The sequence below is a fragment of the Polypterus senegalus genome, chromosome 9, assembly GCF_016835505.1.
Source record: "Polypterus senegalus isolate Bchr_013 chromosome 9, ASM1683550v1, whole genome shotgun sequence".
Taxonomy (NCBI): Eukaryota; Metazoa; Chordata; class Cladistia; order Polypteriformes; family Polypteridae; genus Polypterus; species Polypterus senegalus.
Window position 1 is genome coordinate 30927254 of NC_053162.1, and position 25329 is coordinate 30952582.

Here is a 25329-nt window from a genome sequence, read left to right on the forward strand (position 1 = left end):
ATCAGGTAGCTTTCCTTTAAATGTGTTTGTTTTGTGTAGTGCATTTAACAAGATTTCGGTACTAATTTGACACAGAATAAGCAGATTTGTCAGAAATAATACACAAGTAAATCGTTCGCATTTTGAGTACATGACAGATGCTATTAGCTAAATTGTTTCAAATTTAAAACGAACAAAAAGACACTTTCTCGGGTAGATAACAGTTGCGTTTAACGACTGGTCGTTACTACTACTACTACTAATAATAATAATAACTTTATTTGTATAGTACTTTTCAAGCACAAATAACTTCGCAAGGAACACGGAAAACACAAAACAAATAAAAAATCCAGCAAATAATTTATGTAGAAATAAAATTAAATGATAAAATGAGGTAAAATGCTTAAAAATTAAGCAATATATAAAAAAATAATTACAAACAAAATGAATCGAAACAAGTCACGATAGCCACATGAGCAGTTCTTTCCACTTTTCATTGCGCTCTGTTGAGCAATCAGCTGTTCACACAAACTACCTTCAGCGACTTTAGAAAAGATTTTCTGTAAACTCTCGCGATAGCCGATACGAAACTGAAACCTGTAGTAAGATGGCTGCGTCTAGAGAAAGACAAATGTAACATCCCGCGAGAGATACAATCCACACGGTGACGGTAGTAAGATGGCGGCGTCCATTGAAAGACTGCTGTCAGAGATTGCTTGTCTTTCGGAGCCGATTGAAGCCCTAAGGAATTTAAAAACAGCAGTATTGGCCACTCCGTTGACAGTTCTGAATGAGACCGTGCCAGGATTGAGGCTTGAACCTTTGTTCGCGCAATTAAATGCAAACAACAGGTGGGTGTGGTCCATTCTGTTTTATTGCATCGCTCCATTTATACATTAGGAATACAAGCGCTCGATGTTCATTGTCAAGTAGACACGAATGTGTGTTCGATAATTTTGAGTGTTAACTCAGGACGACTTTGCCTGCTGTGGGGATTTATTAATCCTTTTCCCCCGAGCACATTTCTGCTGAGTCACACCTCATCTTCTGCGTTGTCATCAGCACTGACAGCCGGCTTTATGTAAGGCTTTTGGTTATTTGCGTCACTAGAAGTTTCCTTTTGTTTGTTTTTTTACCGGTTCAATAGTAAAGCTTTTGGTTTGGATCATTTACATTGTGCCAGCGGAATTATTAAAGGTGGAGCAGCATTTGGCGTTCACGTCTGATCTCTGGTAGGACTGACATTAGTGAGAGGCTGTGCTGGGCTGGCATTGGCACCTCAATTGGCATTCATAATAGCTGTGGTCATGCACCCGTTTGTAGTATGAGAAATAAAAAAAGACCTTCAAAAGTTCAAGGATACAACATACGGGAGTGTTTAAAATTAAAGGTAACTTATTTTTTATATAACTTGAAGGGCTTTGATCCTTCAGTCAAGAATAAAAAGCCCGCCTATGTTGTTTAAGCTGGTATTGACTGGCAAAGCCGCTTCACACAAGTGTGCCCTCAAACCGACGGGCTGCACAAGACTGCATAGTATGCTTATGGTCAGCAGCCTGTGCTATTCAGTGAGTGGTCCACTGACCTGTCCCTGGCGCATCTGGTCAGGACACTTTCACCAGTGCAGTGGTAGAAGTTCACTGGTGTTGTAGTCCTCACCCCAAAGCTCTTTAGGGAAAAAAGCCGTTGCTGAGCCTTTTAGAGTGTGTGACAGACCACGAAAGGCAGCTGAAGCCGCTAACTGTATCATAAATGTTGTAAGTCGCCTTGGATAAAGGCGTCAGCCAAATAAGTAAATGTCAAAATCTTTTTTTTTTTTTTTTTTGTTTGTTTCTTTTCCTTATAGAGAACAAGTTGAAATTTGTGTGGCTATCCTTAGTCGATTGCTGCAGGCTGTTGACCCGTTGTACCTTTCCCAGAACTTCATTGAACCTTTGCAGAGAGGCCTAAATCATCAGGATGACACCGTCAAACTTCTTGCAATGGGTCAAGTAAGTGTTAAGGGTGAAAATTATGGGTGCCTGGAAGGGAGTGGTGCAGGGTGGGTTTAGGTGCATCAGATGGCTCTCCCAGACTGTGACACATTTACTATGGAGCCAAAATCCCAGGAGTAAAATGACTTGGGTAACATATGGGAGAGGCCCCTTAGAGACCTGCCATCGGTGGCGTATGTTTGTTTATATGCTTGGGTGGAGTGTATCATGACGTAACCTCGAATGCCTGGAGCCAGCTTTAAAATTTGTTGAGTGACGTGCCCACTACAGATACCACCAGTGTTCTCATTTCTGAGAAGGTTGGCATCTTTCAACATCTGCAGTAAGATGCTGCAGATGTTCTACTAGACGGTTGTGGCGAGTGCCCTCTTCTACGCAGTGGTGTGCTGGGGTGGCAGCATAAAGATGAAAGACGCCTCACGCCTGGACAAACTTGTTAAGAAGGCAGGCTCTATTGTAGGAGTAAAGTTGGACAGTTTAACATCTGTGGCAGAGTGACGGGCATTAAGCAAACTCCTGTCAATCATGGAGAATCCACTACATCCACTGAACAGGATCATCTCCAGGTAGAAGAGTAGCTTCAGTGACAGACTGCTGTCACCGTCCTGCTCCACTGACAGACTAAAGAGATCGTTCCTCCCCCAAACTATGCGACTCTTCAATTCCACCCGGGGAAGTAAATGCTAACATTAATTTTATTTTAATTTTTTTCATTTTTATTACTATTTAATTTAATATTGTTTTTTTGTATCAGTATACTGCTGCTGGATTATGTGAATTTCCCCTTGGGATTAATAAAGTATCTATCTATCTATCTATCTATCTATCTATCTATCCATCCATCCATCCATCCATCCATCCATCCATCCATACAACTGCTGGTGTGTGTGCAGTCTGACGCTGTGTCTGGCCTAGAATCTTTTTATTGCTTCTCCTTCCTCAGTTCTCCGTTGAGTATTATGGGTGCAAGAGTAAAAGTAAAGTTGAGTAAATCGGACTCTGCAGCTGCATGAATAAAAGGTAAAGGTCCACTTCCGGTTAATGGAAAGATCTCAAAGTTTGATAGAAATCTATGTTTTGTAAGACTTGTATGCAAAATTTGGTTGACCGAACTGAAAGCGTACTCAAGTGATCGTGTTTATACACACACACACACGCACACACACAATTCCAAAAATGTTATTTTCAGACTTGGAGGTCTAAAACGTCACGATTCATCAAAATCTCGAAATCGAATCTTTGGATTATTACAATACGTTCCCTATACTTTGTATACATGAAAGTAAAAAGGAAGAAATTGGCAGCACAGAGCAGAGTGAACTGTAAGGTTGGCACAGGCCCTCATATGCCATGTTCCATTAGTTGTGTCTCCCCAGCATCATGTTAAGTTGTGTGTCTTTTTGTGTTTGTTTGTCTGTTGTGAAAGATAAGGGATCATCCCCAAAAGCTAGAATGGAACATAGCCATATATGTTAAAGTACTCCATAAATATGCATTATAAACTAAAATAATAGCAAAAAAAGAACAGAATAACAAAAGAAAAAAATAGTGTCAAATAAACCAACAATAAATCAACCTCAATCCGCTCCACTGGGCCTTGTTACCTCAAGGATTGCATCAGTGCCTGTTTGGCAGGGTGCCTCATGTGCTTCACTAACAGAGTTCACTGTGACCCTCTTAGACTTCACCTTACAGACCCCTCTCTTTCTTACACTGGTTGAAGTTATGGCCTGCTCTCCACCCGACTCCATGTTCTAGAAGTGCTTGGCTGACTGGAAGAACCCTTTAAGCCTCAGTCGAAGATCACATTTAGATACATCCAGGTGTCTACTTCTGGGATCAGCAATGGTTTTTTTTTTTTTTAATTTGTAGATCCGAGTTCCTTATTATAAAGGACCAGGCAGCGTCCAGGTCACCTGCAAACTGCACTGACTAGCAGAGAGCTCTGTGCACAACCAAAGGCTTCCCTCCTTCCCTTATGCTTGGGACTGTGGAAGGATCCTCTACAGCGCCCCCTCTGGTTTTCCACGATGTCTGTGCCCTTGGAGTGTTTAACACTGCAGGCATGTAACGCAGTTAGGGGACACTGCAACCCTCTTGACTACATTTCACCTATGTAAACGGATACATTTCTGGTATATAAAAAGCAGCCCTCCTTGCACATGTATTGTGTGGTGGATGTGGCCTGTCCCATGCACATCTTCAAATAGGCCATTTCAGATTGGCTTTACGGACCTTTCAGATCTCTTCCTGCATTCAGGACACTGCAGTGCAACCTGGTCAGATTCTTCAGGCTGCCAGCTAGAGTGGCTGTGTTAGCACATCGCTTCAAACAATTTCTGTTTGGACGGGAAAAAAATAGTGTCAAATAAACCAACAATAAATCAACCTGCCCCACTGGGCCTTGTTACCTCAAGGATTTCATCAGTGCCTGTTTGGCAGGGTGCCTCATGTGCTTCACTAACAGAGTTCAATGTGACCCTCTTAGACTTCACCTTACAGACCCCTCTCTTTCTTACACTGGTTGAAGTTATGGCCTGCTCTCCACCCGACTCCATGTTCTAGAAGTGCTTGGCTGACTGGAAGAACCCTTTAAGCCTCAGTCGAAGATCACATTTAGATACATCCAGGTGTCTACTTCTGGGATCAGCAATGTTTTTTTTTTTTTTTAATTTGTAGATCCGAGTTCCTTATTATAAAGGACCAGGCAGCATCCAGGTCACCTGCAAACTGCACTGACTAGCAGAGAGCTCTGTGCACAACCAAAGGCTTCCCTCCTTCCCTTATCATGCTGAGGGACAGTGGAAGGATCCTCTACAGCGCCCCCTCTGGTTTTTCACGATGTCTGTGCCCTTTGAGTGTTTAACACTGCAGGCATATAACGCAGTTAGAGGACACAGCACCCCTCTTGACTACATTTCACCTTTGCAAATGGATACATTTCCAGTATGTAAAAAGCAGCCCTCCTTGCACGTGTATTGTGTGGTGGATGTGGCCTGTCCCATGCACATCTTCAAATAGGCCATTTCAGATTGGCTTTCCAGACCTTTCAGATCTCTTCCTGCAACCTGGTCAGATTCTACAGGCTGCCAGCTGGAGTGGCTGTGTTAGCACATCGCTTCAAACATTTTCTGTTTCTGTTCTGTTGAAATCGGAACGCTTAAGTCCAATGGTGGGTGGAAAAAAATAGCATTTTACTTTTCTAATGGGGTCTTTACTTTGTAGCTCGATTACATTTTCACTGTCAGCTGGCAGAAACAAAGTTCCCTCCAGCAAAAGTCCCCCCAAAAAAGTTGTATATTTAATTAATTGAGAACTGTTATGGGGATTGTTGTTTGCTTTATTTATTTTTTTAATTATTTATTTTTGCTTATTTAGCAATCATATCACATGCTGATGAATTTGTGATAAGAGTACTCAATGTGTTTTTCAACACAGCATGGCAATATTCTCTTCCGTTTGTTCTCTGTACACCTCAGAACTCATACTTTTCCTTTTATTAGCAGCCACCTCACCAGTTCTTGTGGCAGCCATGCATGCCCAGTTAGGTCACCAAGTCTGTTTTTTCAAATCACAGCTTTATATTTTAATACCATTTAAACAGTAATCATTTCATGACTCTGGCAGATTAAAGCAGATCATCTGGTACATGCAGTCTATCTTCGTCACATCTGTGGCAGAACTGTTTCTGGACACTTATAAAAAAGAAGGAATTGTTGTTTTTCCATTTTGAGTTTTTTTTTTTTAACTCTTATTTTTTCAAGGTGGGTCGAATCATTGAAAACTCGGATGGTCTGACACAAGTGGTTAACAGCCAAGAATTAATAAATCAAATCATTCAGTGTATTGGTGCCGAGAAGATCTCTGTCTCCAAAGAGGTGAGATGTCTGATATTTTATTAACCTTTTAATAGTTGGCTTAGCAAGTGGATGGATGAATGAGTGGGGAGTGCATGTAAAATGTTTTCCTTGACAAAACAGGGGTGTGACACGTACTGCTGCCCCTTCGTGACGCATGGGCTTCTTGTTGATCAGATACACAGTGAAAACCCAGCTGTCCCTCTGGGCCCTGTTATACCAGGTGTCCCTGCAGGTCAACATGCCCACCTTTAAACTTGGCACCTGCCTTACTCTCTCATGCGTGTAGAAGGGTCATTTGATGTTAAACCTCCCCTTGGTGTTACTTCTATCTTAGTCTTAAAGTCACTTCTGGGAATGGGGTGACACTTGTTTTCCTCTTGGGACACCAGACCAGAATGTCCTCCGGTGACTGCTGGGACTCCCGCACGTCTTGTGTAACTAATTAACTGTGAGATTATCGTAGGACGATATCGGGGAAGTTACAGGAAATTCATTTTACCAGATGAAATCAGATCTGTGATTAACTTCATGAAAATTGTCAAGGTTTATTTTAAATAATAGTTATAAACTGCTCTCAATAATTTGGTAGTTTAGGTTCCATACAATTTTTTAATATAAAACGAATTGTAATCAAAATGTGGAAATGTTTGTCACAAGGCAAAACTCCTTATTAGTATTATAGAGGCATGTCATTTTCTAACCTACTGAGCCCTGGACAGGGTCACAAGGGTGATGGAGCCCATCCCAGCTAGCACAGGGCACAATGCAGGAACAAAAACCTTGGACAAGGCGCCAGTCCATCACAGTTCTGAAGGTGTTTTGAAACATGGATGATGTCTGAAATATTATCCCATTTCAGGTTTAGGAGTAATCCCTTTAAAGTGTATAGCAGCAAAATAAAATGCAGTTCCGAGTTGTCAGTTACTTCATTCATGGACTCTCAAGCATAGTTTCGGTGAATGCTTAGTCTGAAGTTGTTCTGCATTGTTCTCAACAATATTAAGTAGTTTGTCACTAATGAACAGTTAGTTGAAAATTCACACACAATCAACTTGTAAAGACATGTGTCCGTTTTCTGGATGGCGTTGCCCCATTAGCCTGTTCAGCTTTGCTTTTGACTTACTACTGGCCCTGAATTACTGTGATATGAAAACTTAAGCACATTGTCTTTTATATTTTTTTAACAAGAAGTATATTTGATTGTAATTTCACTAATATTAAATCGGACGCAAATGATTAAAACACAAGAGGCCCCAGACGTAGGTACATTTTAGGAACACCCGCTGCTGTTTGGTCTCTTCAATTGAGGTGTGTGGCTGCATCATGCCAATATCAGAAGGGCTCTGTAAGGTCATCAGAAGAAAGATTGCTGATGCCAATGGCTCTGGGGAGGTTTTAAAGGCATTTACAAGCAGTCTGCAGTCAAAGCTTCCACTGTCTGACAGATTATCTATGAATAAAAAAACTTTTACACCACAATCTGTCAATGCCAGCTGGCCAGCCCAACCCACTAAATTCAGCCAATGAGCTGACAGAAAGGTCTCCAAGAATCTCGGGGTAAAATCAAGGCAAGACCGTCCCCAGTTAGTGTCAAAGTGCACAAGTTCACCGAACAAGTCAACCGACTGACCTCGGACGTGATGTGCAGATGGCATTTTGGTAAAATCACCCGTGAAATTCCCCCGTAGAATTAGAAAACTATTTGTAGGTATAGCAAAATGTAACAACCTGACACTTACAGGTAGAAGCAGATTAGAGTGACCTCTTATTGTCTTTGTGCATCACCTTTATTTTTTTGCCAGATATTAATGCTGCACGAAGTTCGTAGGGTGTTGCTGTGGTCTGTTTTTTTACCAAGCTAGGGTAAAACATCTGAAGGGTCTTCAAGAGCTTTCCTTTAACGTGTGGGCTTGTCTTTCAACTGGAGTAATTGTGGTATTCAGTTATTTGCTTGACAGTTAAGACGTCATATTAACTTACAAGTGGTTCATAAACATCACATGCTTCATGGTGCTTTTATAGTTGTGTACGACTGTCTTGACTGTAAGACTTCATATGTGCCGAGTTATAATTGTCTAACAGATCAGCACACTTTAGGTCAGCTTGCTGTAGTTTTAGCGGAGTATACACAGTGGCAAATTGGTTTGTGCAAAGCGGTAAAACTGAGAAATAATGAATAACGCAGATTAGAAGAAAGTTTTATTATTTTTGATTTAACATTGCTAACATAGTGGAACGCAGAAATTGTAAAATTATATTTTTGCAAGCCTTTTCTAATGTGTAGCTATTCTTTCATTTGCTGTTTTATGCACTGAAGCCAGTCCGGACACAGACAGGCAGGAGACCGATTTTGCCACACTACACACGTTTATTTACAACTAGCAGAATACCCGCGCTTCGCAGCGGAGAAGTAGTGTGTTAAAGAAGTTATGAAAAGAAAAGCAAACATTTTAAAAATAACGTAAGATGATTGTTAATGTAATTGTTTTGTCATTGATATGAGTGTTGTTGTCATATCTATCTATTTATATATATATATATATATATATATATATATATATATATAGCAAAATAGCTGCGATTGGCAGCGGAGAAGTAAAAAGAAAAGGAAACATTTTAATAATAACGTAACATGATTGACAATGTAATTGTTTTGTAATTGTCATGAGTGTTGCTGGCATATATATATATATATATATATATATATATATATACATATACACACATACATATATATACATATAATATATATACACATACTGTATATATACACACACACATATATACATACTGTATATACAACATATACATATCTACATATATACTGTATATACACATATATATACAAATCTACATATATATATCTACATATATATATTAGGGGTGGGACTCGATTAAAAAAATTAATCCAATTAATTAGAGGCTGTGTAAGAATTAATCTTGATTAATCGTATGTAATCGCACGTAAATTTGCCCCAAATGCAAATGTTTTTTTTTTTTTTATTTAAAGCGGTTTTAGTGGGCTTACAGAATCAAATAATAGACATGGACATGAATATTGTAAACTGAAGCTGTTTTAATTTCTGAAAAAAGCTTTTAAACTGCATTTGAATTCAAAACAGAAACAAAAATATCATCCCTGGTTAAAATTGGGCAGACTTAAAAATAAAGTGGTAGTTTAAGTACTTTAAGTACATTTTCAGAATAGTATTGTCTTTAAATAATAATAACCAAAATTTCACCATAAAGTGCAGTTTTCTTCTTAAAAAATAAGTCAGAAACATAAAAGGTAATTTGACCAGCTTACTCTTTAAACTCTGAGTAACATTAGCCAAAATTATTTTGTACATTAGGCTAAAACAGTGTGATCATTGAACATTTTGTAATTAGATGTATTTAGAATTACTAACGGTCACGGAAGTCCAATGATCCCCAGTAAGAGCCACAAAGTCCGCTTTCTGTAATGCATCTAATTTTGCTTGCTTTTCAGTGTGCACAAAACCATGCTTTTATCAAGGCTTACTCGGGTAGTCGAAATGATCAGTCGTAGGAGCGCGCTTTATTCCGACTCTAACATTTTTGTAGCTGTGATGTGTGCATCAGTGTAATGGATGTACCAGGAAATCATGCATTGACAAAAGTTCCCGTTTGCTTGGAATTGAAAGTGTGATTAAATGCGTTATTTTTTAACGCGTTATGGAGTACATGCATGAAGCTTCTCAGCTGTGCTTGTGCTAAGAAAGGGAAAATTTTAAAAATAGCGTAACATGATTCTGCGTTAACCTAATATTTTTCATACGTCCCAAACCAAGGAGATGGAAGGTAAAATGAATCGGTAGCGCGCGTACATAGTCAGTACATCCCTCTCGGGAATCGAACCTCGAATGCGGCGTTAGAGGCTAAGACTCTACAATTGCGCCACCGCTTGTCTATGCTAAAGTATGTATTGTAGATCGGGCTATAGATATACATTTATATATATATACCCGTGTATGCAGTGGAGAAGTAGAAGTTATGAAAAGAAAAGGGAACATTTTAAAAATAACGTAACATGATTGTCAATATACAGTAATTGTTTTGTGAGTGTTATTGAATGTTGCTGTCATCAAGGATTTGATTATCATTATTTCTTTCAATCAGGCTCGTATTTGTGCGATGTGTTCAAGTTACATTCCGTGTTTGTCAATCGTTGTAAAGATAAGAGGTTTCATTCATCGATTAGTTCCTTACTGCATCAATAAACAGCTCGTCTTCCTTTTTATCTGTGATGTGACAAACTGCATGCACGGGTTTTTTTTTTTTACGCTGTCTTCCTTTAGCGGGACATTGACTTTTTCCACCGTGTGCTTTGTTTCCACAGTAGCTGCATTTATGAATATGCTTATCAGGCGCTTCATATTTTTGCTGCCTTTTCAATTGTGTAATTCGGTTTTGTTCAGCTCTTTGGAACTGTTGCTTTTATCTGTGCACTGCATCAGTTCACGTGAGCCACTCGGTGTACTTGCATCGAAGGTTCCCAGCTGTGCTGGTGCCATCTCGTGCTATGTCCATAGCTTTATTTAATGTTACCTTAGTCCTGGCACTTAAAACTTTCTCTGGCAGTTTCGCTGAGTTTGTGTCAAACACCACCCTGACCATCTCATCTTCCTCTCCATAAGCACAGTCCTTCACCCGTGAATATTTACCCGTGGCAGTTTGCTATTGGATTGCCGCTGACGGATGGCCTTATATGGGCAGGCACTAAATTACAAACGCCAGCGGCAGCCTGTCTATGAACTTAATTTAAAGTGTAGGTTTACATCGTGCTTTGTTTCCGAAGTAGCAGAACTCGCTTCTTATTGTTTCGCTGCCTTCTCAATTATATAATGCATGTTTTCTTGAGCGGTTTTTTGAGGTCTTCCTGGTTTTCTATGTACTGCGTGATTACGTGGGAGGCGTGATGATGTCACACGAAACTCCGCCCCCACGGCGTTGAAGCTCATCTCCATTACAGTAAATGGAGAAAACTGCTTCCAGTTATGACCATTACGCGTAGAATTTCGATATAAAACCTGTCCAACTTTTGTAAGGAAGCTGTAAGGAATCAACCTGCCAAATTTCAGCCTTCCACCCACACGGGAAGTTGGAGAATTAGTGATGAGTCAGTCAGTGAGTGAGTGAGTCAGTGAGTCAGTGAGTCAGTGAGTCAGTGAGTCAGTGAGTGAGTGAGTGAGTGAGTGAGGGCTTTGCCTTTTATTAGTATAGATTGGGGAGCATTTCACCCTGCTTCCCACAGCACGGTGCACCAATCAACACACAACACAACACACAATTCAGTCCCTTGCTTGCTGCCAGTCCCTCCACCTCCACTCCTTCTCAGGCTTTGTCCTTTTCTTATTGACTCTGGCCAAAGAATGGTGGGGACTGGCCCCTTTTTATAAGGCACGCGGAAGGACTACAGGTGCCCAACAAGCTTCTTTCGGCTGCACTTCCAGATATGGCAGAAGTGTGGCCAAATAAGGCCCTTAAATGTCCATACTCCCTCTGGAGGTGGCCACGGGTTCCAACAGGGTTGGAGTTCCCATGTTCATGACCCATAGCCCTGCTGGATACCATGGGGGCTGCCCTCTGTTGGCCCGGGGGAGAAACTTTCTTGAAAATACTCTCTTCCCCAGTCCTTTCACACTCAGGCCGTCCCAACCAGGTAAGAGTTCTGGCAGCCCGCCACAGCTCTCAATACCCACAGTATATTAAGGCCTTCTTTACTTTAACAAAGATAGTCTGCTCCTCAAAACAGTGAAAAGACCATTCAAAGGAAAAGCCTTGTCTGAAATTGGCAAGTAAAAACAAAAGGTTAAAATGAGCGAAAGAACACCACAGATGAGAAAGCATATTTTGGTTCCTACCCTGGAGTCACCTATTCTGTGTTGTAGATGGCACTGGCATTTAATTAAGAGGAGGAGGAGCCAACTGAGGACTTATAGGGCATTTGTTTCTCATACAGACTATGAGGTCCTTATCCTCTGTGCATCTGGAATTCAGTAATAGACACCTTTTGTATGTGAAATCTTCAGTTTCATGGCAACATTTCACATGAAATAACCTTCGTTCTGTCAAATAAAAAGTCTGACTTGTTTCTTGAGGAAGCTGATTCATTGATTTATTCTTTTAATCCAGATTTGAGTTTTAGGAATGCTGATACCTTGCAACCCAAGTGAGCAGAATAAGAGGTTCCAACAGTGTGAATGCAATTACAAAGGTTTCTCTAATAGCCAGCTAGCATTTAAATCTGACTAATTAAGGATAACCTAAGGCAGCTGACTGTTAGGGCATTGAAGGAATGGCTGCTGAAAATCGAGCTTTGCAACCATATGTGAATAATTGGTTAAGGTTTCTTCATTTGCCATTTGTGCATAAAACTGACAATCAAAGTACATTGGAATTCTTGTGCAGAGCTTTTTTGGAGTCATCATAGTGAACATTTATAAAAAAAAAAAAAAAGTAAACAATATAAATACATAATATGAATTATACCAACACTATACAAAATGGTGGTAATATTTTGGCCATATTTTCAAATCAATTTCAGTTAATGGAATCTTGAAAGATCCGTTTCTATCAAAAACATGAAAATTTTGGGGTGTGTTCAATCTTTTGACTGGTAGTGTGTGTGTTTGTGTGTAATATATGAAACAAACCTGTTTGTGATAAACGTATGCTATAAGAACACCAAACACGAAACATTCTGCTTCTTGTGACACCTGCAAGTACATCAGGATGAGCAGTTGATGGCATCGGCTCACTTCTGATTCACTGAGAGCTTATTACAAGTTCAGAGTTCCTTTCCCCACGACTGCCACTTCTAGAATTTTATTTGTGACCTCCTTTATTGCGCCCACCCCCCAACCATGTTTTGTTAATAATGTTCAATAAACTTTTTGCACATCTGGAACGAGATCAAACCAACTCCAGGCAAGATTCTGTTTTTGTATTTTAGCAGTGCATTTAATACTCTGCAGCCACATCTGCTGAAGGATACCACCCAGTTCATTCTGTCCCCCCACACGTTGTGTGGACACCACCTTTTGTTAGTTTGCTGCCATATACACTTCCTGGTTTAATCCTATTTTAAATGAAATGGTACAGTTTTGTGACACTCAAGTTCAAGAAGAACTTGTCACAGTCTTTAGTAGGCATATTAATGACTGTTTTGGGTAAGAACTAGAGGTTAAAGTTAAGACATAAGTTGAGTTTAAAACCGTGTCAAAAACCCTGTAGAAGGTGGTAAAAATACATCTAACCATATTATTACGCCCATATTAGTCACCTGGCAATTGTATCAAGTCTTTGGTATATTTTTAACATTTAAGAATTGAAAGTGTTTTAGAATATTTGTTGAACAACTTGACATTACGGGCCAGTGATTTTAAATATGTAATGTAGTGTCTCCCCAGTTGCTTATTTATTTAAGTTCCGTGTTACTGCCAGTTGCACTACATTTATGAAGTTAAAGCTCGTGTCCCACGTCTGTTGCTCTAAAAGCTCCCTTTGTGTCACAAGGCATCTTATCTGTCATGAGGACCTTTGGCTGCCCGCTCCTGTACTAATAAGGGAATGAAACTTCGCCGGCTGTGCTGATGGGGTCTTGAATTTGCTTTGGGAATGCTGATTTGAGTAGGAAGGCAAAATAATATCAAAGCAATTACCATCAAACCATGGAAAGGACAGAACTGGAATTTGTTTTGAACCTAGTTTTGTAAAACTTGAATTGCCTGTATGGAATGTTATTTGATTTTAATAAATTCAATAAAATGTAAAGAAAAAAAGAACCAGGCTTTGTTTTGTTTTCTGTACTTTTAGGCAATAAAAGCTCTTTGCAAATTCTCACATTCTGAGGCTGGACTGAAATTCCTTTTCAGCAGAAGTCTTCTGGCTGAACTGAAAAATGTTATGGCATTAAGTGATGTCATAAGGTACAGAGGATATGAGGTAATACAGCTTCTTCATTTTCACCTTTAAACATCAGCACTACCTGTTCAATTTCTTCTTATTTGCTCATTTAATATCCTGAGGTATTTTACCTCGTGTTCTCTGGTTTCTTTTTTCTAGCTTATTGTCGAGGTAGCCTCTGTATCTGCTTTGTCCTTGGAGTATTGTGCCAAGAGTGGTTTTATAGCTCTGCTAATTGGAGAATTGACAGGTGATGATATTCTTGTAAGGTGAGTTAAATATAAATCGAATTTCATATTAGAGTACACCCATTAATACTGGCATTAAAGATGTCCCCGTTCAGTGTAGAAGACTAGTGGTAATTTGTGAGAAACTGAACAAAAGAGTGAAAAGTACAGCAGGGATCCAGAGTATGTGATTCCCATCATGCCTTTCTGTTCCCCTGCGCAGTACCTAGACGTGTTGAGTTGTCATTGTGAATGAGAGGAAATTCAAATGGAACTTAAGTGGAAGATTTCAAGAAATGGCAATATGGGAGCAAATGGTGTGTCGCCAATGTGGCAAGTGAAGGAGTGGGATTTTTTTTTTTTTTGCCCAAGAAAGTTTCCTATTTAGTTCAGTCAAATCATTGCAGAGGAAGAGCATTCAAATTTTATTATTTTTTTTTTTAAATTAAGAAAATAATCACAGTTAAAAAATATTGAATATGCATGCCACAAGTATCTTTTTAGTATGAAAATGATTTTGGTCACTTTTGTACAGAGCTTTATTTAATACAGTTTATGTATATTTTAAGAATGTGATTTCTGTGTAGTACTCTTAATTCACACAAAGGAAGTTAATTAATTGCTGATGAAGAACCCGAGTGTGCTCCTCCTTATAGGATGTTGTTGTTTTGTTAGTTTTGCAGTGCATTTGTAATTGGGTGGGTGTATTGGAAATGTAACTTTCACTTAATTTGAGACCCATCTGTTACTCCTCTTGCCCAAATCAGATTTCTTTAGTATCCATATAACAATTGCTACAGGGTACCTTCAAGACCCCATTACACTCATGTGGCGATCTTTCATGCATTAGATAGAAAGTAATTTATTTGTATGTTTTTAATTAACACAGAAATAGCCTGACTTTTCTGTGGGCTTAATTGTTTACAGACATTTTCATAGTAATGCAAATTGTGGCAGTTAAAATTCCAAACAGCTGTCTCTGACTAATGAGAGTGGGTTTCCTTTCAAACAGCAAGCTCCCGTCTGAGCTCTTGTTTTTTTAAAATACTGTTTCCTGTAGTCATTACCAATAGACGTCATATCACAGACCACAACCATTACATAAGAACAAGCACCCACGGGTCCCAGTAAGGAGCAGAGACAGCATCTCTCCTGCACCCAATTGTAGTGGTCTCAGTCCTGAAGTCCTAAGCAAGTAAAGTGGAGCCTTTGATTACTTGTTGTGCCTGCTGCTATAACTGCATCACCAGGGTGGGTGGCATTTTGTTGTACAATTGTCTCTGTTGATAGCCTTGAAGGATACATTCATTCTTTTTCAAGTTAAACTTAATTTTTCACAAGCATAGTGTATATATGCATTTGAAAGGTGAAACCTATCCTGGCATTTTGTAATGGAAGCCATTGGGCAAAGAGTGCCAATAGAAAATGAAAGCTTAACTTACCAAATACATCCATTTTTCAAGTCAAGAATGTCATCAAGCATTGATCTGTGTCTTGAAATTACACAAACCTTGCAACGTAGCTTACATATGTCATTTTTGGACAAAAAAGCCAATATTATGAGATTCTGTCATTTTAAAGTAGACCAGCTGTGTGCGCCACCTCTTCCTCTACAGTAACCTTTACCCACTCGTGGTGTGGTTCCCCTCGAAAGACCAAATCACAGTAATCTTTTCCTGCCACATGTTTGGTATCATGTTTATTTATTTCCATATTTAAGTGTGTGACCTGACATTTGCGTAATAGACATGCGCGGCGACAAAATAGCGCCGATTAAAACGCGCCGACAAAATCCCCCCGACAAAATCGCGAAAGTTTCATTAAATATGAATTACTAGTTTAAAGCATATATAATAATGTTTATTTTAGAAGTCAATATTATGAGACGCGGCATGCCATCAGCACGGCACGCAGATAGTCCTTAAGATCACGCCCTGCAAATGTAGGAAGAATTGCAGCAAGGGCGTCCCACTCTCTTGGCCTCTCTCGCGATTTTGTCACGCGCATTTGTCGAAAACCAGTTAGCAGGTTTGTCGGCGCTCATTTGTCCGTTGTGGTTTTGTCGGGGCGCATATGTCTATTGGGCTTTTGTCGGTGAAGGATTTAAGTGAGAACTCCTCCCACATATTCACTATTGACACACAAGCAGACAGAAAATGCAGAACTAAAGAAAAGTAATACAAGGAATATGCGATAAAACGGTTATTTTCCCGATCTCTCTTGTTGCCACAAACCTGAGTCTCAAGCATGGGAGGCATGTTTTCTTATAGTGAATCTTTTGCCGCTTCAAAGTGAACATACTAGGTAAGTTTTTTTTTTATTTTCCGGTGGTGCTCCATGCCACATGGCTTCCATTATAAAATGCCAGGGCACCAAGAAATGTATTTTTAAATTTATAGAAAATAGTTTAGTTTAGAACACCATTTTGGAGTAGCAAATAAATATATACCATGTTTGCGAAGAAATAACTGACCTGAAAAATACCGAGTTTATCCTTTAACATTAATGTATGATAATGTAAACTGAAAATCTAAGAGAGGGGGACTCCCTGTTTTTCATTGTTATTAATCATTTCTGATTTTAGAGCTACTGCCATTGAGATGGTAACTACTCTGGCTCACAGCCTTCATGGGAGACAGTATCTCGCTCGTCAGGGTGTTGTTGACCAAATATCCAACATGATCATTGGTGCTGAAACGGACCCTTTTGCCTCCTTCTACTTACCAGGTATTTATACTGAATTTCTTGTATGTAGTTGATGTAAACATTGACATGAAAGTGTGGCTGTGCGCTCCATTCACATTTTTGATTGTACGGTTTATTTCTAGGCCTTGTGAAGTTTTTTGGAAATCTTGCTGTAGTGGACAGCCCCCAGCAGGTCTGCGAATGTTACCCTGCATTTCTAAACAAGGTATTTGAAATGGTTGAAGGACAGGATCCAACACTAGTTGGGGTGGCGTTGGACACACTAGGAATTCTGGGATCAAATGCTGAAGGAAAACAAGTCCTTCATAAAACAGGTATTCAGATTGCCTTGCATTAATCTCTTGGTGTCATTCTTAGCAAATGAATACGTGCTCTTAAAATAGTTTTTAACATAGACCTGCAAAAATACTTTAAAGTTGTGGACTGAGAGCTGCTGTAGGCTGTTTCTGATTAAGGTAACCTCATCATTAGGTATACTTTTGAGGCTCTTGGTGTGTAAAATTATATATAGAAAATACACATAATTACTTCATGAGTTCCAGACTATAGGCAGCAGTTCTAGACTGTCCTGTCGTGATGTACTCTGTCAGTGTGAACTTTTACCCAAAATTACAGCTTAAAATACAGGGAGTGCATTGTAGCAATTAGAAAACAATGCAGAAACATTCAGATTTGTTGTATGGTGTTACACGGATAGCAAATTGGTATAACGTTTTGGAATAAATATTACACAACTCATGATTAAACACGAGCTATTAAAACAATTTTCCCAAAACCCATAGTGCACAGTATATCTCACTCAAAATTTAGCATTGGTGTTTTTGGAAACAATTTGAATATTTAAAGACCAATGAGCAGCAGCTGAGCCTTTTGTAGACACGTGCCTGTTAGCCACCTTACAGTCTTCAGGGAGAGAACAACTCTATAATAAACGGATGCTCCGATTGGTGATCAGTATGTTTTTCTAAGCTTGGTATGGTATTTTAGTTGTAGTGTGTGTGGCAATGCGCTATTGGCATATGCTCCCAACCCTCCTTTTTGTGACGTGTTACAGTAGTTGAGCTAGCATTTGTCTTTGTTTCCTTTGAACGTCCTGCAAATAGAGCAGTAAGGGTGGACTTTACCAGAGAAAGGATTGGAATGTTTGCGGAGGAATAAACAGGGAAAAAGGAATCGGAGGAGCAGTCCCGTGCACTTGGAGAAACGGCAGGAAAAACTACATTAATGATATCCGGCCTTTTTATTTTGTTTTTTATTTAAAATGGACACTGCTTGTCTAAGTTTGGCCAGCGAGTGAACTTGTGTTTATTACAGCAGGTCACATTTTCAACTAGGAAAAGAAAAGATTAACCCTTAAAGTGCTGGAGCCAACTATAGTCGGTTCCCAGTGCAGTTTGCCAGCACTCTGGAGCCGAGTATATTGGGCGATGCACATTCATTTAACGCTGCAACCGGCTATAGTTGGTTCCCAGTGCAATTTGCCAGCACTCCGGAGCTGATCAGTCCATGCCATACATTCATTGAGCAGCCAGATCATGACCACTGCCGCCACCAAACAAATCAGCATCACTGTCCCTGGGCCTTAGGTGTTGGCCTCTGTGTGCTTGAGTGCAGCCAGTTCAAGAACAATTGGCTTGGTGATTTACTGAATTCTATCAATGGCGTCAGTTGCACCTTGTACATATAATAATAGATTGTTGATATATATATATATATAAGTTGTATAGTTTTTACAGTTCATTAGAAGTGTGTAAAATGATCAGTGTTGCAGCAAGTGTGATACTCTTTGCATGAAAAAAAAAAGTGTTCCATTTAAATTTCACTTTTTCTTGGTGGCCAGTATGTGGCAGTTTAAGGGTCAAGAAGAATTTTTAATTTCTGCTTAGTAAACAATGGGCTTGTTAGCTTAACAGAAAAATGGGACAATTTTACTTGTAAACTTGTTAAGCATGTTAGCCTTGTGTCTTCTTGATAAAAATCTTAATGAACATTTGACAGATTTGCAGCTTTTTTAAAGGGTTTATACTATTTATTTTTTATTTGTGTGTGTCATAAAGTATAAGGTTTGATGAGAAACAAGCATTTCATAATTAAAATGGTAATCCATATTTATAATTACATTTCAAGAATTTCCAGTGTCTAGCTGGTACTCTGAAGAAGGAAAACAAACAAATAACAAAACCTGTATAAGTAAATTAAAGACTGGATAAGGATTTAAACCTATAAGTGAATATATATATTTATTAACTTTAATCATTGTGTGAGATAGACGTTTTTCTGTCAGCCAGTTGGTGACGGCTACATTTTTTTTTAAATTAAGGTTTGTTTCAGATAAGTACATTACAGAAAAAAATGTAACAGTACTACTCTTATGAGAATCATTTTATTTTTTCAAATGCCATGTGTATTATTGATAAATAATTTTTTCTGTACATATTGTGTTAGTTAAGTATGCATTTTAAGGTAATTTTATTTCTTTTTGTACTTTTATTGTCGCTGAACGGTAAGCCTACAGAATTTTATGTAGTCAATAAAAATGAACTGGAAACACCTGTGGTCCATCGTTTAATAATAAAAATGCAAATTTTAACACTTTTTAATAAAGGACATAAGGCTTCTGCACGTCTGCTCACGTTTTATGGAATGCAGCACCCCATATTTCTGATTTTATTTGACAGGTTCAAGATTTAAAACTCTTTTGAAGAGGATTTCTCAACTTGCTCAGAATTCGCAAACAGAAATGAGGGTCCGCTGCTTGGAAGCAATTTCCTTGCTTCTCACTTTGCCAGTAAGTTTTTTTTTTTTTTTGTCTTTCAAGAAGAGGCGCAGTCAACCCAAGTGCTAATTAACAGTAGTTGTTAAGTCAATATTTGGTTACTAAAGACTGAAAAATGCAAGCTTCTGTCAACTGTTGTGGGGCCCCCTTATATATTATATATATTTTCCTGCTTTTAACTTTGTTCTATTAGTAGAAATCAAATGGCATGGATTAAACACAATTGTTATTGAGCAAACATTATTGCTGCCTGCCGAGGTGTATGGGTGTGCTCAGTGGCGTGTGTTTGTTTTGTGTTTTTAACAGGACATGCACTCACCTCTCATCATTTATGATTTCTGTGATTTGTTTGGCAGTAGTGAAAGTACATATAACTTAAAGAGAAAAAATACCAGGCCAGGCTGTTGAACTTGGATTTGACATTTATTATTTACATTCACCATCGCCCAGCTCTTAGTGATAGACCGAGTTAATCTAATTTAGATAGATAGATGGCTAAAACATCACTTGCAGTTTGGATTGGAGCGTTTTATGTGTCTTATGAAGTGTACATCATGAAGTCTTCTTTCATTCTTCCTTCCTTCCTGGTGATTAATTGTTTAGACTTTGTATATTCACACTTTTTTGTTTGTCTTTCTAATGGTGTATTTATTTTGTAATTGCTCTTTTAGGCAGAACAACAGACAGACGATTTGCTGGGACTCACAGAATCTTGGTTTTGTTCATTTTCAAACCAGCCAGTGGAGCTTTTTAAGAGTATTAGTGCCCAGCCATTCCCTGAACTGCATTGTAGTGCCTTGCGCGTCTTTACTGTGAGTTCTTATTTTCTGACTTTATATAATTCTCTTTAAAAAAAAAAGAAAAAGAAAAAAAAATTACACATATATGAACGTTTGCCATGATAAATATGTGTATATAATTGGATTACATGGGCTTGGGAATTTGTATTCTCTCTCTCTCTCTCTCTCTCTCTCTATCTATATATATATATATATATATATATATATATATATATATATATATATATATATATATATATATATCTTTACACACAATATGTGACATTGTAAAGGCATGGTCAGCTGGCAAGAGGCTGCCAGGACAAAGTTGTCACCAAGATAATACTGGGCAGGACACAGTCTAGTGCAAGATATCAGAGAGCGAGCTACCCTGGCAGAGGAGTAGTCTGCATATGCCAGTGTGGGAAGGCACTGACTGCTGCCATGGATTGAGCCCCCCCCACATGTACTTTATGCCCTGGAAGAAAAACAGTAAAGAAGAGAGAGAGGTGTTACCTGAGTGGAAGCAGGCATGTTGTAGTTTTCTTCTGGACACTAGAAGGTAGGTGACATCAAGGCACTAGTGATCACTGACCCTCTGTTGTGAATGAGAGAGCAGAGAATGTGAGGGGGCTTGGTGTAGCTGGCAGTAAGTTGAAGTGTCATAGCAGAAAGATAGCGATGCAAGTCCACCAGGTGGGGAAGCAGGGTTCAAAACTGCCAAATCAAGAGCAAGCTCAGCGAGGCTGGCAGGAGGCTGGTGTTCTGCTGATAAACCAGTAGGGAACTGCAGATCTCCATCTTAGTAGGTTCATGGTGCTACTTTTAGAGTCTGAGCAGGCATACAGACCCTTTTAAGGGCTACTAAATCGTCTGGCGTGCAGGGGCCACTACAGGCAATTCAGGCCATTGACTTTGTAGCACAATTAGGTAGCCTCTGTTGCTGCAAGTGAATGAAGTGCTTCACTTGAAGTGAACCCAGGAGATCTGAAGTTGACCTGAGGCAGTGCACACATTGAGTGCAAAGTTCAGGGGAGAATTTGAAGCAGAGACTCATGGGTGGGAGGGTTAGATCAGAACTTGATCTGACACAGGGACAAGAGGCAAGCAAAGGATCGTGTTGGTGGGATTTTGAGGTGGGCAAGTGGGCGACTCGCACCTTCCACCAGGTAGACTGAGTTTGAGTCCTTTTTAGGAAGGATCAGAGTGGCAGCAGAACTTTGCTTTGCTACTTTTTTTTTTACTGTATTCTTTTTTGTATCCCTCTTTCTATAACACAGACATTATTTCCATGCCTGTGTTATTCTCTGTGTGGAAGATTGCCACAGTCGAGGCTCTTTCCTATCACAAAATGTATGTTTTAATGTTGTTTAGTGGGAGAGCTTTCTTCAGTTATCATGCAGAGTTGTCGTGAGATTCCAGGTGCACAATTGTGGCTGGAAAAAGCAAAAAAAGTTTTCTTTTGTATTTTAAAAATCCTGTTCCTCCCCTATAATAATGTCCTTCTGCTTTTCTTGTCAGCAGATTGCTGCAGTCTGTAGTCACAACTAAGGAAATGATTCATTTATTTAAACCTAATACAGGCTTCTCCCTCCTTGCAAAGTTAACTCGTTCCTGAAAACTCCTTTTGTAAGGCGAATGTTTGCAGTGCGAGCACATAATTACCATCAATTTAAATGGAAGGAGATTTGAAGTGTTCTCAGGTTGCAAAACTGACCCCCATTTTTTGCTCAGGTAAGACCAGAATTCATGAAACCAGACACAGATCAGTAATAACACAAGTCATCAAACAAACCCAAACTGGACTTTCCCCGTCATTGAGTGCTGTTTGTATTCAGACTCGCATTCCACTCACACACAACACTTGAGAAACACAAGAATTCATTGAAATTGGTGAGTAAACATACCCAGGTCTGGGAATGGCAGCAGTCAAATAAATTGTACATACAGCGGACACTGACAGGTGACACCTGGCATAATGTCTTATTTATTTATATTATTTTTAAACACTTGCCTACATTAGTAGTCTTTAATTACCGTATATGCTCACGTATAAGTTGGGTCTTGAAACCCAAAAACTCGATCAGAAAATCAGATCCCGACTTATACGCCTGTTCAAAAATGCGACACTTAATTTTTTTTTTTTTTAAACATCTTCCTGCCTCCTTCAATCTCACATCAGTTTCTCAGACGCATTGAATTTTGTTGCAGCAACGCAGTTACCAATTTCATGATTAAAATTTCATTTAAAACCAGCTTCATATTTTCTTCTGATTGAACGCACCATCGAAGGTAAGGGATGCTCTTACGATAAAGGTGTATGAGGGTGTGAGATACAAAAAAACACGTCACTTTGGAATAGCTTGAGTATTACCGTGTGGTCATGTAGGCACAATAGAGAGAGGGTGAGAGGTTAGGAGCACACGTTGATACAGTACATTGATGCACCCACATAGGGAAAAAAAGGCCGTGTGCTCCGCGATTACTCTCTCAGGTGGGCATTAGCATATCATAATCTCTTGGACCAATAGCGGGAGTTTTCCACATTTGACTTCTACGACCGTCATTATAAAATACCAGAAATTATACAGTAAAATCAAGTCCCGACTTATCCGCGAGTATATGCGGTACATCACATTTTACACTCAAAGGAATGGCCTTAATTATTCTTTTTTTTCCACCTTTGAAGCCATGACATGTGATGAAATCGCTAGAAGACATGTGAGCCACCCATGTGTAACTGTGAGAATGACTGACGGGTGCAAGTGGTGTACATCTGAAAATCATCCAGGACTTGCTTGGTCTTTGTACCCACAAAAGTTCATTGATCTTTGTTGCGGTTCACAAGACAAAAAGAGCATTAAGTGACTTTCTTTGTACAACTGAATTTTGGTAAAGTGGTTTGTGGAAACCATCCATCCATCCATTTTCCAACCCGCTGAATCCGAACACAGGGTCACGGGGGTCTGCTGGAGCCAATCCCAGCCAACACAGGGCACGAACCAATCCCGGGCAGGATGCCAACCCACTGCAGGACACACACAAACACACCCACACACCAAGCACACACTAGGGCCAATTTAGAATCGCCAACCCACCTAACCTCCATGTCTTTGGACTGTGGGAGGAAACCGGAGCGCCCAGAGGAAACCCACGCAGACATGGGGAGAACATGCAAACTCCACGTAGGGAGGACCTGGGAAGCGAACCTGGGTCTCCTAACTGCGAGGCAGCAGCGCTACCACTGCGCCACCGTGCCACCCGGTTTGTGGAAACCCTGTACGCATTACACATTAAAGAGTTTAGCTTTAAGATTAAATCTGAAAATGTTATTGGGTTGCCAAAGGTGACACACAGTTTAACGGTCTTTCTTCTAAAAGCTGTTAGATTTGTAACGCCTTACCCAAGGATGCATTGCAGCCGATTTTATGAGATTTGGTATACGTGCAGCACAGAGAGGTCACATGACTTGTGCAGAGTCTATTGTGAGGCCGATTCCAAAACTGAACCAGCAGCCTTAGCCACTGTGCAGGCCTGCTGAATGGACGGAGATATTCTGGGAACAAAAATGTTTACTTTGAAGTATTTGCTTACAGTATATTATTAAAAACATGTTTAGGTTTTTATAATCACTGTTAATTTGTCTCTTTAATGCAGTGTTTATTTTTTTTAAAGGCAATTGCAAGTCAGCCATGGGGCCAAAAAAAGATGATTGATACACCTGGATTTGTGGAGTTTATACTAGACCGCTCTGTCGGGCCTACCAAAGAATGCAAAGATGCCAAGTACGAGGTGGTGAAAGCACTTGCAAATTCAAAGACTACAGCTGAGATATTCGGTAATCAGCAGTATCTCAGCGTCCGGACTTACCTGCGGGAAGGACCCTATTATGTCAAAGCCGTGTCATCTGTTGCAGTGGAAGGTGCTGAATAGCGTTTTACTGGAGCAGACTTGAAAACAGTCGAAGCAGGTTGGTTGACTACTCTGCATAGGAGGGAACGAGAAGAAAGTTATCAGATCACGTGGCAAAATCCTGTCCTGTCTTACTATTACTTTTCTACTAGGAAACGTTTATTGTACTTGAATTTCAAAAATGCAGTGCAAGTTACACTTTTTAGAAACCCAGGATGGAAAATCATTTTCAATAAAAATGATTTGAGTGCACAATGCTATTAGGTGGTTGATTTTTATAGCATTTAAAAGTTACTGACATTAGACAATTTTTTGCTCCTAATATCTGTTACATTTGGTCTGTAGCGGGACCCTGGTAGATACCTGCTGCTTACTATAAACTTCACCGGTCAGAATCACAAAGTGACAGAAAAGCTTCGCACCTCCTCTATCTTACTGGCCCATCCCATGGTGGGGCCTGCTCACTGCTCTAGATGGGTTAACACTAGAATAACTGAAACCTATGAAAAAAGTCAGAGTGAAGGGCCACCTTAAATTCCTTCGCACCTCCTCATCAGCGTCTTTGTGTTGTAAATGTGTCGATCAGCACTGGGAGCGGGCAGCCTGGTATGCCATCCTCCACCAACGCAACTGAAATCAGACGTGAAATTCACAGAGGTCAAGTCTGTTTATGTGGGTGTGAGGTGTCTGGAGTTCTATAGGGTGAATAACATCTCGTTATTTGGAACACATACATTTCATGCGTGTTCTGTGTCTACAACAATCTGTGTAAAGGTAGGATGACAAGAAATGTTGAACACGTACCTAAAATGGAGACTGACGAAATGTTCACAGTTCAGTGTGTAATGTGTGAAGACTAAAGTCCAAATATCAAATAAACATTTTCACAAAAGATATAACAAAAGCAGGTGCGCCTTTATTCAAGAATATAACCGAAGAAAAAGAAATTATTCAATTTACATGTTGCTGTCAGTGTGTAAAAACCGAAGCCCAAATACCAATCGACACTTGGCTGGCACAGAGATAAAAACTGCAGTCTAGCAATCGAGAGGTTGTGGGTTCGATCCCCACGTTTACCATTTTGAGTAATGAGCTGCTATTATTATTACTGTGATATAATAAAAACATGAAGCCATCTGTGAACTTAAATCCATTTCCTGTTTGTTC

General features: G+C 39.6%; 1 protein-coding gene across 1 annotated transcript; it reads left to right on the plus strand.

Annotated features, from left to right (window-relative positions):
• Positions 1–584: 584 nt before the first annotated feature.
• Positions 585–24414, plus strand: psmd5 (proteasome 26S subunit, non-ATPase 5). Its single transcript, XM_039762835.1, has 10 exons — positions 585–830; positions 1826–1970; positions 5738–5851; positions 13673–13801; positions 13922–14031; positions 16574–16716; positions 16818–17009; positions 19374–19483; positions 20143–20283; positions 23926–24414. The coding sequence occupies exons 1-10, from the start codon at positions 658–660 to the stop codon at positions 24181–24183; spliced, it is 1515 nt and encodes a 504-aa protein (XP_039618769.1). The 5' UTR covers positions 585–657; the 3' UTR covers positions 24184–24414.
• The last annotated feature ends 915 nt before the right edge of the window (positions 24415–25329 follow it).

Coding starts and splice junctions, on each gene's coding strand:
- psmd5 (XM_039762835.1), top strand. CDS start 658: ATGGCGGCGTCCATTGAAAGACTGCTGTCAGAGATTGCTTGTCTTTCG. Junction 1,971..5,737: donor AACTTCTTGCAATGGGTCAA/GTAAGTGTTAAG, acceptor TATTTTTTCAAG/GTGGGTCGAATCATTGAAAA. Junction 17,010..19,373: donor ACAAGTCCTTCATAAAACAG/GTATTCAGATTG, acceptor TTTATTTGACAG/GTTCAAGATTTAAAACTCTT.